The sequence below is a fragment of the Falco punctatus genome (assembly GCF_963210335.1).
Source record: "Falco punctatus genome assembly, chromosome: 5".
Lineage (NCBI taxonomy): Eukaryota > Metazoa > Chordata > Aves > Falconiformes > Falconidae > Falco > Falco punctatus.
In genome coordinates, this window is record NC_137584.1 from 77,696,266 (window position 1) to 77,717,418 (window position 21,153).

At 41.5% G+C, this 21,153-nt stretch overlaps 1 protein-coding gene across 3 annotated transcripts in view; it reads right to left on the reverse strand.

Annotated features, from left to right (window-relative positions):
- Positions 1-43: 43 nt before the first annotated feature.
- Positions 44-21,153, reverse strand: part of RCAN2 (regulator of calcineurin 2) — a 92,714-nt gene continuing 71,604 nt past the window's right edge. For all 3 annotated transcript variants that reach the window (XM_080388563.1, XM_080388564.1, XM_080388565.1), the window contains 3 exons: positions 15,614-15,787; positions 12,163-12,334; positions 44-4,161 (listed from right to left, as the gene is read on the reverse strand). In XM_080388563.1, the coding sequence (XP_080244689.1) occupies positions 4,001-4,161; positions 12,163-12,334; positions 15,614-15,787 (507 nt within the window). In that variant the 3' untranslated portion in view covers positions 44-4,000. The remainder of the gene's footprint in view (positions 4,162-12,162; positions 12,335-15,613; positions 15,788-21,153) is intronic.

The following is a 21,153-nucleotide window of genomic DNA, read 5'->3' on the forward strand; positions in this document are numbered from 1 at the left end:
AAATGTTGCTTTTCAAAATGCCAGTGCAAGCAGAACACAAAAATATTGTTTGCCGTATTTATTTTAAACTAAACTCTGAATTATACAAGTGTAAAAGTGATTAATTAGCCAATAACTTTTCAATACTTCTATAAAATATGACTAAATAGAATATTTCAAAAATATGTACAATATAATGGAAACGCTAAGGTAACCTGTCACAGTGCTCAGACATACCACTGTAATCAAGTCTTGCAAGATGGTTCAGTCTGTTACTTTCTACAACGAACAGTCTTTCTTTTTGCAGAAAGCTTTTTCGCTGTTGCAGAATGGGAAGGAGGGGTGAAAAAAGACCAAAATAAAACCCACTCACGCCTCCCACCCAATTTAGAATCCAATAAATGTTAAACAATTTATCATTTTTGTAACATAAAGCACTTTACAGTAATTATGCCTGTAGTCTTGTTATGGTTGAGGAAGGGATGCTGTTGCCATGTTTTCTTGCTGAAAACAAAGCATACTTGAGGGTGTATGTATATGTTAGGAAGGGGGGAGTTTGTACTACCTTGTCAATTACAAAAATCAAGGCCACAGAAATTCTTTGTTCTTTTGTTCCAAAAAAGCAGACTCCAAAATGCCCTTTCTCCGCGCATTGTAAATGTTTTCATGCTCTTAAGTTGGCTTCGGAAATCATTAGAATTTTGTATCAGAAGAGGTCAGAAAGGCCAAGCAGGCAGTGGGCAACAGAAACAGCAACTGTACTCCCCTAATTTCTTTCTTGAATTTCCAGGCAGCAGCAGGAGCAGCGTCTGCCCAAGAGAGGGCCCCAGGGCATTGCTGCCAGCCTCTCCCACAGGCACCTGCTTTGGAAAAGAAATTAAAAGGACATAGTCTATGTCACCGTGCATCAGAAGCTGTAATGTAGCACAGGGACCCCGTTCTTACAGTATTACAACACGAGGGAAACTACTTGAGTGCTGCGGGCACCCTGTGAGAGGTGCAAGTCAGAGGGACCGAGCTCATAGAGGCTGCACAGAAAAAAATTCCTGCTGAGGTCAGGAGGGGCTGTGCCTGGGAATTACTGAATGAAAGAGGACAGCTACCCTCCCGGATGGTCACCGTTTAGTGAAAGAAGCCTTTCTTCCGTGCCAGGCAAGAACCAGCCTTTAGCAAAATGCCGGGCTCTCGTAAGAGTCACAAGTGCTGTTACTTTTATGACAGGGACATCGCTCCATGACACCTGAAACACATTTCTACGACAAACATTAATTTATCATATAAAGGTGATGGATAAGCTTTGACTATAGTTACAAGAAGTTACGTAGAAGCCTGCTTCTTTGAGTTTTCAGGTTTGTAGTTGCATTTCTATTTCTGTGCTTTAACCAATGAGCCACGTTCCACTCCCTCCTGGGTAGCACTATGTAGTTGGGTTTTTTAAAAAAGGAGTAGCCATTGAATGGGGCCTGGTTTGAAATCTGTCTGAAAATACACTTTGAGGAAAGAACATTTAAGATCCAATGCTTTAATTTGCAGTATAGTTTTACATCATTTGAGGCCAAAGTCCATAGTTCAGAACCAAGCCTCTCCCAAGTTTGAGTACGTGGATACAAGGACTAGATTCAGCCTCCAACGCTTCTGCATGTAAAAAAGATTCAGAGCATCAACTTTAATTGGAGATGATCTCTGATTGCTTACATCAGTTGAGGATGCGGCCAGTAATTTCTTCCATACAGCATATATCAACAAAAAAACCTTATGTGCTTAAACCTTACTCCCCCTGTTTATACTGGTTGAAACCCCACAGACCTTAGCATTCTGTGTGTTCTCGAAAAAGACAGTGGTGTTACTCCTGAAATACTGTAGGTGGCCTGTGACGGCGATTTTGACAGGAACATCTGGGTATAGTCCTAGGGCAGTGAGTGACAATTTATTTATTTAAACCAATTCTAAATGCATCACTGAAAAAAAATAATTGAAGTAAAATCTCTAAGGAGTTACTTTAAGACAACTTTACACAGATACCATGAGGATACTAAAGCCCCATTTTTTTTCAGCCTCTGCTGTATTTGATGTGCTTCTATTAGTGTAACACACACACAACGATGTCCATAATGCAGTAACAAGTATCACGTTATAAATACATGCTAATTAAAGCACTACATCTCAACAGGAGTATTAGGGGGCAGAGGCAGTCAGAGAATGAACTGTATGAGAACAGTAAGCCCTCATCCTCAGAATGTCCTCATCGTGCATGTCGAGGATGGCATTTCCCATCTTCATCGACAAAGCGCCGTGCTTTTCTTTCTGAAGTACTGCAGAGGCAATGCCCCATCAAGGGGGACCTGACTCTGCTGGAGTTTGTAGCCTCCCTGCTAATTAAGGATGGAATGGAACCCTCCCTCAAAAACCTCATCATTAGGTTTTATGACAAAAATCTTGATTACAGAACCTAAGCTGACTTTTCAGATCCTAGAAGGAGCTTCCAAGATGTATTTACTTTTTTAACTTGTAAAGTATCTGCGGAATCTCACTGTGCCATTTTATAGTCACTTTTGGGAGTACAGTTGCAGCTAATTAGCTTAAAAATCCCACTGTGTCTTACACATATGCTCAGTTTTCTGCAGTATTAATTTCAGTGGAACTACTCATGTGCATAAATTAAGCGCATGCTTAAATATATGCAAAATCTGAGCTCAAATGTCTAGAAAATATGTTCTTAAAATGACAAGTATGCATAAAAAAAATCATCATGGAAGGTCTGCCAGACAGGGAACCTGGTATCTGTCTGCTGTCAGCCATGATGAAAACACAGAACAATTTTTGTAACCCAGTACACATTGCAAGTGAAAGAAACATGCAGGACAGAGTGAAAAAAGGGGATTCAATTGCATGCAGTCTAATCTCAAGTGTGTAATTATGGTCCTGTTTTCTTTGGCCTAAAAAAAAAAAAAAGAAAGAGAGAGAGAGAGAAAACCAACAAAAGAACACCAACTAACCTCTCCTCACCTCCACAAACCCAAACTGCATACAGCTCAAAAAGGGCTTTAAAGCACAGGAAGTGGGGAGGGAAAAGTTCTGAATATGAGATGTATGAGTAATTACTAACAGTTTCAGGGCTATTCAACACACCACTAGGAAAGGATTCAGCCTGTATCATTACTAGAACTTACAGCTATGAGAGCAATGAATGCCATCTTCAACGAGCAGTCTGTTAGCTTCTCTTTCTCCTCAAATCAGAGAGAAGTACTGCTCATATCTTTATGGAAAATAAAATTACAATCCCTATTGATATTCTGGCTCCCTCCTCCTCAGAGAGAACTGAAAGACGCCAGGCTGTCCTGCGAGCCACTGCCTCCCCCCTCAGCCCAGAGCTCTGCCCCACATCCCCTCCACTATTTAGGACCAGTGTACTCCACAACTGTTGGTGGAAAAGGGTGTTTTTCTGCTGTTCCTAAAAATGTTGCAAAGATAGTATTCCTTACAGAAAATTCCAGGGGGATAAAGGCCACCAAGCTGCTAGTGGATTTACAAACACACATACCTCCTAAAATTAAAACCAGAAAGGAAAAAAAAAAAAAGTGGGAAAGACTACGATCTGCTGGGGAACTGAGGAGGTCAGAGGAGCAGGCTGCTTGGTGAAGGGCAGCAGCAAGTATTCTGGGAGTCTGAATATCAAGCCTGGTATCTGCCTAATTGCTCACCCTGAAAGATCTCTCTGGGAGTGATTTTTAAGCTTGCAAATTATAGCTGTGAAAAAAATCCTCAGACTGAAAGCTCCCTTGTTTCTGCAACCTTGTTTTGTCCTTTCCAGAAAAATCTATTAGTTGGTGTGTGATATGGTTACATATACAAAGATCTTTTTCCTAGCCCTTTTATTACATAGGCTTGATTACAGTGAAGGGATTTCAATGAGTTTAATGTCCTGGTACTCAAAAGGCAATGGCTGCCTTTCAACAGAACAAAGCAAACAAAAACCAAGAGCTGTGCTGGAGGAGAGAAGTGCTGCTTCTGCCGGAGAGGCTCAGTTAGATACAGGAGGCGGCAGACCAGGGCGTCGAGTTTGAATGATTTTTGGCTTTGGAGAATTCTTTGGGTCCTCATCTTCTTCCATGTCGCTATCGCAGACGTGCACTACCACACTGGGAGTCGACTCTGTTCCTGCGTGCAGCTCGTATTTCTCTCCTGGAAGCAGACAAAAACAGATCAAGAGATGATAGCCTGAGTAGCAGCACAGCTCATGGTGCACCTGGAGTGCAGAATACTCCTGCACCTGGACAGCGTAGGCAAGTGTGTGCTGCTCCTAAATACAGGTGAGGGCAAGCATGGCTAGGCTGTATCGGCTGTCACAATAGATTCTGGGTATCCTGCCCCCAGGGGGGCAGTGATCATTGATCTGCAAGGCATAATTAAATACCTGGCATCTATAATAGTGTTTTGCACCAGTATTAGTGGTCAACAGCTCTGGAAGAAACACAAAGAGAACACAGAAGATCATGGTTAAGAAGAGGGACTGGAATCCAACCTACCAAACGTTTGGTCTGAAGCCATATCACACCCATTGGGTTGGGGCTGTTTTTCACTTGTCTTTTGTTTGTCTACTTTCAGTCTAGCATGGCTCCACGCCCAAGTAAAGTCCACTAGATTTTGCAACTTGTCACCTCCAGACAGACATCAACACTTGGTCCACTTGCTCCAAAAATAAAACAATACATATATCTACTCCACATGGATTTTGAGATTCAAAGCTCTTTAGCTGGGGCTGTAACAAATTTTGTCTCTACTGATGAGATTACAAAGTACAGTCTATAGATGCTCGCTAGCAGGCTAAGCGCGTAAAGGGTATATTAGATATTCTATCCATATACATTCCTTATTTAAGTCTCCATCCAGTACTCCTGCGAGGAAGATGAATATGGCTTAGGTGGTTACCCGTAGGAGTCCCCAAGTGAACAAAGGAAAATCAGGATCAGACACAGGACTTTCAGCCTTGGCACTAAGTGTGTTTTGGATTGTACACAGGATGCAAGTAGGCGTTAGCTATTAAATTGCAAGAAATTAATTTAAGACTGTAAAGAAAAACAAGTCCCAACGGTCACATTTCTGACACGATGACTTGGTCTCTCAGAGGTGACAAACACCCATTTGCAGGACTAAAACTAGAAACTGTTCCTGATAATGTGCTGCCCCACTTCGGACTATGTCATCACTCTCATCTCCAAGACCCGTAAGTCACAGTCAAATTAAAACAGGCTTACAGTGACCACAGGCACACCTGATAGCTTTGATTTACTTTTTTCGTAAGACTGCTCCAGAACCACTGCGTATCACCTGCAAGATACTCTGAGCTGAGGAAGGTGAGGTCCCAGTATACCCAGCTGACCTGTATTTGTGGTGCAGCAGCCCCTAAACACCTGCATCACAGGCAGAACCTGGCAGTACTAGGGGTCGTACGATGAGAGTGAAATGGCAGTCCCCACCTCAAAGCGCTTGTAGTTTGCTCCTGTCACTAATTGGGATTTTTATTTATTGGTAAGTTTGTGACAGACCAATTTGGGTGAGGAAGGGGTTGCAGGTTTTGTCCTGTGTTAGCACAGGCGGCTCTGGGACTGTGCTCACGTGCTATTTGTGCTGACAAATTCTTGGTCCAAATAAGACTGCGTGGCTTGCAACTAGAGGACATGCTGCATTTTTGCCTAAAAAATAGGAGACAACTAGTGAATAATAGCTCTAAGTCAGGCATCTTGCTGTGAGAAATATTTTACTGCTGTGATACCATTAATGTTGACATTTAACTGCTCTATTTTTGGCAGCCTTTCCTCTGAATCCAAATTGAGCAAAGCATTACAGGTCTTGCTGATAGGCTAAAATATAAAAAGAGAAATAGCTTGGTTGTGCTGCATTGAGAAATTATATGGTTTTTCTTTGCCTCTTTTCCCTGTGGGCTTCAGCTTAATTTCTCAGCTATGGGCTGACGTCAATGCTGCCAACCAGCACTGAAGGCTACATTGGTCACTGTCAGCTACAAGGAGCTCTGCGGTGCTGCATACACACAACGCTGGGCCCTCGCCTCGTACACCAGCACCATGAAGTAAATCTGATTCACTGCCCTCTTAAAAGGTAATAATCCCAGTTCAAATGCCACATTCTTTTACTGTTCAGATCCTTCCCAGAAGGACTCTTTCTGCTGCAACAGAACAGTGGAAATAAGTACAGACACAAGGGAAAATATTCAGATGCCTCTGGCACAAGTAACTGCAACAGCAATTAGTGTCACTTTGCAAATCAAAATGTGATGCACTCATAAATTAGGTTTTAAAGTCATACAGTTATTTCTGAGCATAAATGAGCTGCAGACTCAGTTCTGTGCTCACGCTGCAGACTCAGTTCTGTGCTCACTATTATTCATGCCTGCAGAACTGTGGCTCAAACTGCAGAAAACCTTTTTATGGCTGAACTAGGAACAGGACAGCTACGGGACTTTTATACAGCTGCATCTTGTTCCTCAATGTAACCATTGTTTGCAGAAAAATACTGAGGTAATAAATAAAAATAAAAATCCAAAAGATACAGCCCGATTACCCCCTCCCGGCTGCTTTTTTCTATGTTTTTTCTTTCCTCTGAAAAAACACCTCCAGCATTAGAAAAAAAATTGAGCTAAATCCACAGCAGTTAAGTTTTGAGATTCAAAATGTAAACATAACTGCAATTAAGTTTACAAAATGTAGGTTGTCCCACGCTAAGAGTAGCAAGTCGAGTTAGCATGGTTAAGACTCACCAGCTTCTGTAGTTAATATCACTCAAGCCTTTTTCCACTTATCTCATTCAGCTGTTGCTGATGCTGCCTCCTTTTGCACTCTCAGGCCCTACATCGCCCCACTGCTCCTATGTCTCCCACTTGCCTGGAGAACTCTTACAGGTTAAGCCAAAGGATTCTGGGGAGACAGGCCCTTCTCTTGCAGCAGGCTTTGTACTCTCTCTATCCCTTAATAATAAGTTGTTTAAATATTCACGTAAGCTGAGATAACAATAGACATTTACTCAGAAAAGTAGCACAAAATTTATGAAATATGCTTGAACATCTGAACTCTGCTTTCAGGATATAATGCAGGGAAGAATTAAGCACTGGCACCTCCACCATACAGATCTGTCAGAAAATGCTCCTAACAAAGCCCTTAAAAATAGCAGTGATGTTCCTCTATTTATCTGCTTTGCATAAGGAAAAAAAAAAAAAAAGGAATGTGACGTTTCACCATTCAACAATGGCACTACCTTTTGTGACCACATTAACCACAAGCAAACCCACAGCCTCAGGTAACGCAAGAAAGACGACCCCAAGAACAGCAAAAAAGCAACTTAGGATATTTCAGAATCAAAAATAATAGCACATGATTTTCTATCTCTGTGAATCAGTACTATGACCTTTCATTGACGGTGTACGGAGCTCTTGTCTAATGAGGTGGTTTTGTCCAGCAAAGAGTATGTCCATATATTTAATTAATAATGAAGAAATGGTAATGATACTGTGCAGCTACTTTGTCCCCGATTATGCCTCATGATCAAAGGTTAATGGGTCCAGAGCTGTTCACTCCAGGTTAAATGTGTCATTAGCATCATAAAAATGCCTTCTACTTACAGTCCCTTTATCCAAATGCTTTACAAATAATACAGTACAAATAATGTGTGGTCCTTTGTACAGGTACTTGTTTATGCAGGAAGGGATTCAACCCTTCCCATACACCATACAATACCTCTGCTACATGGTTCTGCCGTACACAAAATGGAGGAGTTGCTCTCTGGAAGCCCATTACAGATGTTGCAGAAGGACATCCTCCTCTCCTGGCCAGCAAGCAGAACAAGGCAGAGAGAAAGTCTACACCCAGCAGCTCTCCTGTACCCTGCCCCTGGTAAAGGGAGGGAAGGGCAGACACAGCCACAGAACAGAGGGGAGAAGGAGGGCAGAAATGGAAAATTGTAACTATCCCACATCTGCTTGCTCTTCCATCCCCTTTTCCTCCTCTCTGGAAGTCACATTTTTAGTATTTCCTTTGAATCAGTGAGAACAAACACTAGGTTTGAAAACACTTGGGTGTAGAAAACTTGCCACGTGAGACATGGTTTGAAATCCCTGTGTGCGGCATTTACTGGGCAGGGTCCTGCTCTTCCCCGTTTTCCCCTTCCCTGCGGAAGTGGTGGAGCAGGGGCAAGAGCTATATATCCCCCTCAAGAAGCCCAGCTAGAGCATGGCAGGAACAGCTACACTTTAATCGTGTGGAGACAAAAGTGAAACCCTGACCCAAGCCCTCCTCTGACCCCTCACCATTCACAGAGCCAGCAGCCAAGTGGCACAGGCTGCTGCAGGCTCTCCTCTGCGTCCCAAGAGCTACCATGTGTAACACTTCAAATGGTGCTTTCATAATGCAAAAAATATATTTTAGACAACCTGGAGCATAGCTTGAGGGTGTTTAGGAGATGCAAAGGCTGCTGGAATGCTGATGAGGGACCGGAAAACCTCAGCAGAGAGGACCAACACTGGTACAAACTGGTCTACATGGGCTATTGGAGGTGGTGCCCAGCCTGTACTGGTTTTCAAACAGTGCCTGAAATTGTGGAGGCCAGCGCTGACCGAGGGGAAAACTGCACCAGGGAGCACGCGGAACAGGTTAGTACTCACGACCCTGACCTATATTGTGTGTGGTATAGTGCAGGTCTCATCGGTGGAGCCTTGATCCGTGAACCAAAGCCATGGGAGAAAGGCAATTTGTTTGAGCAGCCACAGTGTGGGCAGCAGGCAGGAGCTGAGATTGGCAAGGGGAGGGCAGGGTGGCACCCGGGCTCCTGGGGAAAAGCACTCTGGAGTGCAGAGTTAGGAAGTGAGAGAGTACAGGGCAGTCTGTTGTGAAGAAATTGGGGTGACAAGTTGGAAAGAGGCAATGGCAAAAGGAGAGAAGAAATACACAGGTTGGGGAACAGACAGGGAGAGGGTAGGATTGCTTTTCAGAAAAGAAAGGGTTTATTCTAATGCCAAGAGAACGGTTTGTAAACCGCTGCACTAACAAATCGCAGAGCAAACGTAGCTGCCTTTTCTTTGAGAGGAGCAGCTCTTCTGTATACACACAGCCTGGACCTGGAGATTCCACCACCACCGCCACCACCCCACCCCCTTACAAGTATTTCTCATATAAAATTACTTCCTGAATTATTTCCTGTATTCCTCAGTGGATGAAACTAAAACCTTGTAAGATGTTATGGAAGAGACATCAGGGCCTAGACCAGACAACAGCTTGGTAGGTTGCAAGAGTTCCTGTAGGTGTAGGATAGAGTTAGGTCCAAGTCAGGCCAGGAGGCAAACAGCCAAACTACCACCCTAGTTCAGTGCCACGCCTTTGTATCTTCATCAGTATTTCACACTACTGGAAGTTCTCTTGACAGTGGAAGCGCCTTTCATCAAAGAGATTAACAATCACACTTCTTTGTTTGCAATATATTGAAAAAATTGTAGGCTGGTGGTCAGAACCAGGCATAGCCACAGATCTGGCACTGACTGGTCTATAGCGTTCTGTTCATGCCTCATTTAAAGCTCAATTTCTGCAACTGCAGAAAGTAAGAACATACATAAATCAACCTGAAACTTAATTAAATATGCCCTGATCTTCCCTGAGAAGAAAATGCACTATTGAACTCAATTTAATGTTGAAGGACCAAAAGCCAGCTTCTTTTTGTGCACAGCAAAAAGAAACCTTTTCTGATAGACCTCTGAGATGCCAGGCAGTCACTGCTGCAGGCACAAGGCTGCAAAATAAACCCAATACAAAAAAATTAACCCAGAAACAAACAAACAAAAAACCAAATCAAAACAAACAAAAAAAACCCCCAAACCTGTCCCAAAACTGAGCTTGGAAAAAAGATGGCACACCATAAATCTGTTAACTAGCTTCCTATTCTTATTACTCTGGAGCGAATCTCCCAGCCTTTACACCTTGGAACAGTTTTAGTCTTTACTTTTGTGGCTGTGATGATTATGGCAGTGTAGTGTGAAAGGAGATGACCTGTATTCATGGAATATGGAAGTAGCGTGCGTCTGTGTCCAAGCGATGTACCTTATGTTCCCAGCGAAGTAGGTCAGTAAAACTCATCTTGTAGTGAGGACATAACAGAAACTGTTTGCTGTTTACATGCTCAAATCAGTTTTGCTGGTCCTCACCACGCTGAAATTACCAAATCGCTGTATTTAATACAGCGAAGACACCTCACAAGTTAAAGACGTAGAAGTCAAGTTCTGACGGTCACAGTTCTTTAAACTCACTGTGCCAGTGAGCATTTTTTGATAGCTAATAAGCCACAGTTACATTTTTATTCTGTTTTTTGCTTGACTGAAAAAAAAAAAAAAAACCCTCGCTAACTTAGCTGAGGCTAACAGTGTTATTTGATGTACAGCAGCATGTTTTACTGATGTGATACTGAGAAATGAGTTTTGGTGGGATTTGTTTTTCAATGAAATTCTAAACATAGTAAATGCACAACTGAGAAGCGAGAACTGCAACACTATTTTAAAACCACCACTGCAGTTAACTAAAATTGATCTCTCTAACAAGTGCTAAAAATAGAGAGAGCACACAATGACTTTTCATATTGCTCCCTGCAGGCTCCTTAAATACGGGTGAATATGACCTTCACGCAAAGCTGTCCCAGAGTGTGGGACAATGAGTGATAATTCACATTCCACTGCTCTAGAACAGGAATTGATTTATTACCCAGCTAGTCTGGGAATTCATTTACATGTTTCCATTTATAACACTGCTGCATCAAAGGAAAAAAAAACAAACAGTTTTTTGTTTTTCTTTTATTCAGCAGTTTAGAAACAACACATCAATTCAGGAAATAATAATAAGCAATATAGTATGAAGTCTTACACCTGACAGTCCTTTTCTATGGGCTTCCCTGCTGAAAGGGAATAAAACACAGGAATTTCTGATGTTCTCCTGATACATGTTTTCCCCTTGTGAGAGATCCCATGTGAAAAAGATGTGAGAGAAATCTGCAAAACATCTCTTCCTGCACCCCACGCACTTCAGCTCTGGGTTACTCTGGTGCAGTTACACAAAAGCCCCAGTGATGTCTGCAACTGCAAGCTACTCAGAACAAGCAAGAACCATTTTCAGTACAGCTGGGGAGAAAGCATTCTCTCATCCCACAAGAATTTCAAAAATAAACTGATAAATTTTCATGAGCTCACCTCCTCCAATTGTTATTAGATTGGATCTGAAGTGTTTTATTTCAGTATGAAAATAATTTAATAAGTTATTTTTTCTTGTGGTTTACGAATATAAATTAGACTATTTTCTAAATCATACTGCTCAGACCTGAAACTGGAACCTTTTCCATTTTGAATATTTTAGCAGAGGATGCTTTAACAGCTTTGAAGGAAAATGATTTGCAAAGATGACTCAATTAAATCAAAAGTAATCCTCTATGAAAAATTTTGGTTTCATCAGATGAGCCTTTTCTAAGGGAAAGCACTGTTTTGAAAATCCCTCCTAGCTCCAATTCCTGGCATTAGCTGAAGATGGGAAGACAGAAGAAAGCCTACCTGCATTACCCACCGACATCTATCCTACGGTAACAGAGACTACACCTTACCCCATCCCTTCTGCATACAGTTTCCAACAGAAAGCTGGCAGTTCTAACAGAGCAATCCTGCCAGGATCGGGGAACGGTAGCTCTCTCTCGACAAACTTGTTAATGTGAGAGATTCTCTGCTCTGGTGGAGATACAACAATGCCTAAACATTTGATGAGGTATTTTGCATGTTGGAATGTAGTACCAAGCAGATGCAATTTAAAGCAAAAAGTCCACAAGTTCATGGACAAACATTTGTCCAGTCCCCACCTAAACCATCAGTTGTCTCATCTAAGCATAAACCCAAGCACAATAAATTGTGTAAGCAAGCTTTGATCTGCTATTCAATCAAACAGCATTCATAAGCTGCAGATAACATATAATTCTGTATGTAAATATGGTTAAACTCATCCTTAACCAAAGAACCAGCTGACATGCATCAACTTAAATCCAAAGCTTTAATGCAACTTACAGGCCTTATGCCAACTTCCTCTGCAGTCATTATCTACGCTGCTATTTCTCCTCTGCTTTTTCTGACACATTTTCACGCAAGGATCACAAGCTTACCTGGTCCTAGCTTAGAAACCGCATAGAGGAGGTCATAGTTGATGACAGGTGTTGCATCATCTATTGGTTGCCACCCTACCGGTGGGGAGGCTGGAGGTGAGATGAGAAACTGTTTTGCAGGCTGTGGTGGTGCCAAATGAAGCTTGTCTCCATCTGTCTCAGAGGTCTGAATCTTTAAAGCATAACAAATATGTTATTTCATATAGGATAGAATCATAGAATGCTTTGGGCTGGAAGGGGCCTTTAAAGGCCACCTAGTCCAACCCCCTTGCAATAAGCAGGGACATCTTCAACCCAATCAGGTTGCCCAGAGCCCTGCCCCACCTGACCTTGAATGTTTCCAGGGATGGGGCACCTACAGTCTCTCTGGGCAACCTGTTCCAGTGTCTCAACACCTTCATCATCAAAAATTTCTGCCTTTTACCTAGCCTGATTTTTCCCTCTTTTAGTTTAAAACCATTACCCCTTGTCCCATCACAACAGGCCCTTGTACAAAGTTTGTCCCGATCTTTCTTGTAGGCCCCCTCCAGAGTCTAGCAGGCTGCTGTAAGGTCTCCCTGGAGCCTTCTCCAGGCTGAAGAACCCCAACTGTCTCAGTCTTTCCTCACAGCAGATGTGTTCCAGCCCTCCTGGCCATTTTTGTGGCCCTCCTCAGTACACCGCCATGTCCTTCTTGTACTGAGGACCCCAGAGTTGATGTGTACTGCAAGCACAGTCTCATCAGGGCAGAATCACCTCACCTGACCTACTGGCCACCCTTCTTGTGATGCAGCCCGGGATACGATTGGCCTTCTGGGCTGTGAGCACACAGTGTCTAGCTTTTCATCCACATAGGATGGGTAAATGGAACAATTACAGAAATCATGCACTTCTAATACCAAATGCTACCCAGGCAGGGCTTCAGCACCCGTCTCAGCAGAGAAGGCCTGGAGATAAATATAATCTCAACCTTACAGATGGTTCCTCTACAGTAAACACACTGTGGGGAGCTGTTACATGAGCAAAGCTACAATGTTTGTGCCTATTGTATATGTTCCCTGAGGATAAATGCAAAGCTTTGGTATCCACAGCTGCTAGGTTCAGAGATTTTCGAGGCTGAAAAAGATTGTTGTGATACACAGGTCTAAACTCCAAAACAAAACCAGACATTAGACAAGAAACCAGTAATTCCTACGCCGAGGCTTTACAAGTAACTTCAGAAAGGTTTCTGAAGATTTACTTTTTTAGCCAAAGTGATAAAGGAATCTACCATGTTCCTTAGTCATTTGTAACTAATTGTTCTCATTTTATTTCCATCTTAAAATATCTAATGTAATTCCTGCTCTTTTCTGCCATATTAAAGAAGCCTCAAAATAAATGAATTGTACTACAGCCATACCTGAGCAAGTTCATAACCAGCTCGAGCCCAGAAACGATAAACTGTATTTGCATGACAGCAAGCCTAAGACAGCATCCTGCTATACCGGAGTGTATTTTACAAAGAGCCAGCTTGAGTCTCTCAACTCCACACTTCCCAGAACTTCTAGCTGTGGAAGTGATTCTTCTGTCTGGCTTAGGCCCATATAAACATACACTGCTCCAGACACTGTGCTGCTTCCACATATTCATTCCCTGGACAAAACTAATAAGCTCTTTTAAAGACTGCATGTACTGGAGAGCACAGTGCAGATACCTAAATGGCTCTGCAGCAAAACAGCTTAGATAAGGAAACTAATCACTATTATGCATGTTTTTCTTGTGTTATCCCAAGTTTTCAATTAACCTCTTGATTGTGCAGTGAAATGATTCTCACATCTGCTTAAACAGCAGGTTTTGAAACCTTTCAGAAAGAAAATCAGAGACAGATCTAGGAGATTAAGGAAGAAGGAGCTTTGAGGACAAATTTTCCTTTGAAGGTGACAGAGCAGTGGGACAGGCTGCCCAGAGACGCTGTGGGGTCTCCTTCTCTGGAGACGTTCAGAACCTGCCTGGATGTGAGTCTGTGCAACCTGCTCTAGGTGAATGAGGAGAACAGACTAGATGATATCCAGAGGTCCCTTCCAATCCTAACCATTCTGTGCTGTGATTAAGGCATATAAAATATGATTGAGGCAGATTTTCAACATCTAAATCCAACTGTAAATCTTTTCAACTCATCTAACCTGATAAGCATATTGGTTTTTTTCCACAGATGTAGTTTCCCATCCTCCTAAGGTTCTGCTTCTGCCTACACACCCAAAACAGCTCCTGTACTGACCAGGCTGTAAAGGCTCAATATTTAAGTGCCTCTTTGATTTGACTGATACATTCAAAAAAGCCTGCCCTTAAGACCTCTGAAGGGCCAGTCTGGCAGCTCAAAGGATGCTTACATTACTTATAAGCACTAGCGAGTATCCCGTAAGCCACATCAGTCACAGCAATTTATTAAAATACATCCAGAAAAGGCGGTAGTGTGGTTCTCAACCTCCCTCACCTTTCTATAGCCTGGCTGGGGCCTCTTACTTACCCAGGCTGTGGGATATCTGGGTTCTCTCTCCCTTGGTCAAGAATCATAGAATCATTTAGATTGGAAAAGACACCTGAGATCATCATGTCCAACCGTTAACCCAGCACTGCCAAGTCCACCACTAAACCATGTCTCTGAGTACCATATCTACATGTTTTTTTTAACACCTTCAGGGATGCCCACCACCCTGGACAGCCTTTTCCAATGCTTGACCACCCTTTCAGTGAAGAAATTTTCCCTCATATCCAATCTAAACCTCCCCTGGTGCAACTTGAGGCCATTTTGTCTTATCACTAGTTTCCTGGGAGAAGAGACTGACCCCCACCTGCCTACAGTCTCCTTTCAGGTAGTTGTACAGAGTGACAGGGTCTCCCCTGAGCTTCCTTTTCTCCATGCTAAAACATCGCAGAAGAACAACTAAATCCCCATCTGACACTTCCAACAGATTGATATAGTCACCTTAATCACCTATGCCCCCAGGCTGGGGGTGGTGTTCTTCCCCTACCTTCTTCCTTTTACTTGAACTTAATAAATTCCTTTTAGAAAATTCACACTAGTATTCAGTACAGGGCTGGGAGGAGGCAGGAGGAAGCCTGACTGTGGTTCAGGGTTGCAGTCACCTAAGTAATTCAGCCCTACTTTTTTTATGAACTCATGATACTTTACCGCTTTTCTTCTGGTTAGTTTAGAGAATTACCCACAGAAAATACACAATGATGTTGTAAATCAGTTCTAACCTATGTAACTTCTGTGTGTTGAATGAGCAACTCTGGTCCTAAGTGGTCCTTTAAATTTACTGCAGACCCACCAGGCAGGTACAGCTCAGGCACAATAACGAGGCCTGAGTAACCTTTTAGCAGACAGATTGTGCATGAGAGAAACTTTTATTACTTTCATTCAGTGTGACTGCATAATATTTCTATAAAAGCTATGCACTAACATAGAAGTAGATACAGATTTCATTACCTGTGCAAAATACAACTTTAACTTCTTCCCTCTGAACTGTGTTTCATGCAGCTCTATTCTGGCACGAGCAGCTGATTTGGGACTACTAAAATTTATCCGCACACGCCTGAAGCTTTTGAACAGCTGGAATGTCACGCAGTCATCATAGGCACGGAACAAGCCTTCAAATTTTTCCTGAAAATGAAAAAGAAATAATGCTGAATATCAATTTTGTGATCTGTCATACCAGTCTGTGTCAAAGGATAATCTGAAACTTGACGACTGTTTAACTAGGAGGTTTCAGCCTGTGGCCTTTGGGGGTGGGTGCCCATAGACTAAAGGCTCCGTGAAAAGAAATCAAAGAAAGCATTGGTCTTAAAGTGCCGAACGCTGCAAAATGTTTGGGGGAAGGAGTCTTCAAACTGAGAACCCAGCAGCTACTGAACTTCTCATAAAAGCTGAGCAAAACTGCAACAGTGACTTATGAAATGAAGCTGAAAAGGGCACATGACTGAAAATACCAGACAACTGTGGTCTCATCCGTACAAAAGCAAACATTGTGCTGAATTACAATGGAGTCAGCAGACAAAGTCAGGCCCACTGTAACCAAGGGTTACATTCACATCAGCGCTGCAGGGTCATTTGGTGTTGCGCGTTATGTTTTTCTGGATGTTTTGTCCTTTAAATACTCAGTGCAGATACACACTCATTTTCCTTGAGAGTTCCAGTAGCAACAGGGCAAAAATTAAGACAACTGAAAACAGTGACTTGTCCCAATGATAAATTTCAGGCTTAAAAATGTTCAGCTGTAGAACCACGTTCAAAGGTACATGACAAAAATCTGGCTCTTTTAACACTGTAAAAGAAAAATCTCAAGTTTACCACATCTATGGACGTGGAGATCAACAGAAATTCAAGGTACATTAGCAGCCTTGGAGGATCAGACTGTCTCTGCAACTTCTCTGTAAACTATGCTCACATACAAGACTAGTTCCACACCATCAAATAAAACTGAAGTCCTTAAATAATTTCTGACACACTTGCACGGGTCTTTTCATTCACACAAGCACAGATGCATAAAATGTTAAGAGTGAAAGGAAGAAGTTATCATTTAGTCTAGCCTTCGAGTATACTCAGATGTTAGACTGCCATCCAGTGAGTCTCACAAAGCCCTAGCATTTTAACTACTGCAACCAAGACTTGAAGTCTTAAAAGATGCAGAATCGGCCAGAGCAAAGCCAGTTCTTTTAAGAGTTCTTTATCCTGAAAAAGCAATGTTTGAGATGATTTGGCACACCATTTCATATGCTGACAGTTAGTATGTCAGGTGCTTGTATAATTACAATAACCTGACATTTTGTTTTCTGTATCTGCAAGTAAGCACATTTTCACATGTTTTAAAACATGAATTATTCCTTTCTCATCCAGGAAAACAATTTTTTTTTATCCCTTAGAGTGGATAACTGGTAGAGGCTGCAAAGATGAAATAAAAAAATGCAATTTGTGTAATCACATCAATACTTCAGTTCTCATATTTTGATCTTACAAGACAAAAACCCCAGAACTACTTAGAAAAATGCATCCTGAAGCACAGTGAAGTTGCATCAGGGAGCACTAATAGCCCTGTGGGAGTGCCCACTGTCAGCATGACACAGAGTTAACTCTGAGAACAGACCAGTTTCGTGGCAAGGAGCATGGAACACTAATGCGCATGTACCAGATCTCCTTTCATTCATTGCCAGCTCTGTGGTCTTCTTTCCCATAACTGATACTCGCATCTCTGGCACCCTTTCAAAGGAACAGCCCTGTGGTCTGTTAAGCTTTCATGATTTTTGTTTCATTTCGCCTGACCTCACTCGCCTCTTCCTTTCACCACAGGAGATACTTTAAAGGAATTTAAAAAACAAGAGAGAGATCGCTGGTTTGGTTGAGGGTGAATAAAGGCACACAGTAACAGCATGAAGTTGATAGGTTTGTATAAGCAGGTCTAAGTTATACCACTTAATGTTCAAATTGTCAACATTTCACAACTGAGTTATGTTTTTTAACTGCTTTGCTTACATTTTTGCAAAATTGCATTTTCCTGAGCAGAAGTCTACATCTAGTGGCATTTGTATAAAGGTCAGCCAAAAGCAGCAGCTGTCTCAGTCCTGATCTGCTCAGAATTTTGATGCTACAACCTTCATAATGGCCAGGGAAAGAGGGCTGGGGGAAGAGAGAGAAAGGGACAGGGGACCGGTGTATGTGTAAAGCAGGACTTACACAGCATTCAGAAACATGCAATACTGTGTATAATCTAAATAAAAAATAACAGTGACTAATTAAATCTTATGTCTTTATATTATATACATTACCTATTTCAGACTTTTTTTAAAAAAAAGCACCCTGAACTAAACAAACTTAAATACACACACATATAGATGAGAGATATCAAGGTATCTATGTTTTTTTTTTTTATATAGATGTATATGAGATGATCAAGGTATTTTAACAGAGGTGACAAACTAAAAATAAGCAGCAAGGTGAATACTTCCTAGTCCCCTGTAGTAGCTCTCAAGTCTCCTCACAAGTCAACAATGAAATCATTCATCATATTAAAAAAAAAATATTTCACTAACCATGGAAGAATCCATGCGTGAACTTGTCTAGACACTGGGAAGTTAAGTATCTATTACAACTGAGTATTTATTAGGACACAGATTCTCCCTGTCTCAACACAGCAGCATTTTCTTGCATCAGCCAGTCCCGTCTGCCTGCCCTCTGTGCACAGCGTGTATGACAGCCCAGAACCTAGATCCTGGTTAAGGCCATCGAGCAAAAGAAGGGAGGGCATTATTTGAAACATGGGTCCAAGAGCAGCGAGCACAAGGAATTTCTGGGCACATTTCTGGACAATACTGAGACACACTCATTAGGCACCGAAGAGAGTAGATGGGAGTATCTCTAAATAAAGCTGATTAAGTACTGGACGCCAAATGCAATACTGGGAGACCACTGAGGCACTATGGACTTTATTCTGCTTACTTTTCAATTTGATACTGTGCAGCTTTAGAGATCCAGCTTTGAATAATGCTCCTAAAAATGCCATGGGGAGGAAGGGAATTGAACCCTCTATTTGATAATAATACAGGGCAGTCTATCCACAGTGGGTACACCTCTACTGCGCCAAGTGAAACTGCATCTCCCATTAAAAAAATCCATATATCTGAATTTTCTGCATTTTCAGTATATAATAATAATGACCTAAGCAGAGGTCATTAATCATCATCTGCAGTTAACAGCCTTCAGCTGCACCTGGAGCCATCCCAACTCTTCCCAGTTTGATATTAATTCCCAGAAAACACCTTATTTACTATTGCCCGTGACTTCTAATATCTGCTGAATGTACTTATCTGGATAGAAGTCTTTCAGTGTCATTCCAATCTATATGAAAACGTATCATATATATTTTAAAGACCTAAGCAAATTCTCTCCCCTTCAAGTTTTGTGGCTAAATTATTCAGACCTTATAATCTTCTCAATTTAGGACTTCTAAAGTGCTTTTAGGATTCAGTATTTTTAAAACACTCTTAGAAAGAAAGTCTTTAAACTTCCAGAATACTTTGAAAACTGAAAATAAATAAAGGAACATCTGAAGATAAGCAGCAGTGTTGCTATTCCCAAAAAGTCAAAAGGCAGAAACTAATGAGTTATGCATTTATTTCTGGGATTTTGGCATGTCTTCATGCATCCCAAGAAAGTCTCTGTGAGACCCAATTAACGGTCTGGCAAATGTGAGTAGCCTTCATTTGACCAATACTGCAGAAGTTCTTACTTCTCCCTGGTGGGCTCCGTGCCCTCCCTTCATCTCACTATTCAGCTTTCCCCAGTTCTTTCCTGTTACCTTATATCATCAGCTCCCATCACCCATCATTCACCACCTGTAGCAGTTTCTACTACAGAATTATTTTTTTTTTAATTAACAAAATTAGCACAAAGTAGGAACATACTCGTTCAGGCTGCTGACTACTCAAGCTTGATTGTTATAATTTACAACAGCCAATGCAAAGACAAACACAGCACCACCCCCGGAAGAAAAGAGCACTTGAGTAACAGACACAAACTAAAAACCTCAGAATACAAGGGCAAAGCTACGCACTCCTGAACTAAAAACTATTTCCACTGTGGAAGCTCACCTGGGAACCAAGATCCTGCAAGTCACATAATAAAAGCAATCAGTGAAATGCAGCGGTAAGGAGTCAAACAAAATACTGGATCTATGTGGAGAAGTGTCTCCAGTAAAGCAAGGAAAGTATTAACGACGTTATATAGAGCACTATTAAACCTCATTAAAAATGCAGGTTTTGTTGCCTGTATCCCACATAGATTAACCCAAACAGGAATAGATTAAGATAAAGGCTACAGGGAATGAATAACTTACTAAATAAGAAATAAAAATGCTGGGCTTATTTAGCAAAACAAAGCAAAGCCCGAGAGGAGACGGGACAACCATGAGTAGTTTACCAGACCTGTATAATGACAAAGTACAGTGTACAAAGACTGGAAGACTACATTGGCATAAACCAAGTGTATATAAATAAGTTTAGGCTAGAAGTTAAATAAGGTTTCAAACAAAGTAATGATCCTGAAACACTCTTCCAATTACAGTATCAGTGGCAAATGATTATTTGTTTTTAAGACTGAATTTGGTTAGTTCATGACAGGGACTATGACAAAATATGGACACAACAAACACTGTAAAACCCAACTGCCTGAATTAGCAAGTGAATTGGATTCTGACACAGCAAGTTGCTCTGATTTATTTCCAAACACTTCTTTCATGAATAACTCCACTGGTATTGTGTTCATTCAGGACAAAAGCCAAAGCCCAATTCAAATGGAAGTCTTTCCACAGACATCAGCAAGCTTTGGATTAGAGCCCTAGAACTCAGAACACAAATTAGGTTTTATTATTCAGTATGTTTACACTCATTATCAACCTTGTTACACGTTTGATTTAGGAGATAGCTATGATTTAAAACTTCAGTCTAATAATTTTTCCTAGAGTTTAGGCAAGCAAATAAAGCAAGCATTTTTCCCATTTTAACTTCTCTTGTTCATTTATATATAAGATAATCCAAGCACCTAACTGTATACAATAGGGAAACCAAGACATAATTTTCAGTTACGAAATAATTTTCCTGAAATTACTTCTGTAGTGGGTATAAATTTCCCTGTAAGAAATAAACTCATATCTCAGGGTAGAATGTTTTCTGTTTCCATGTAGCCATGCTGGTTGCAACACTGCACATCTGTCATGCAGCACAAGAAACATGGAATTTGGTAGAAGATATGGAGACCGTGCACTGAAGTGTTTAATAACAAAAGCGTTCTATCAACAGATTAATTCCCCATTTACAGCAAACAGGATGGACGTACTGGTTAATTCGAGGGGGAATAAAGCAGTCATTAATGTGGCACACATTTTAAAAAATATATAATACAGAAGCCTAGAAAATATCAGATGGAAGTAATCTCAGGATTGGGGTACATCAATGCCACATGAAGGGTACTGTAGTGTC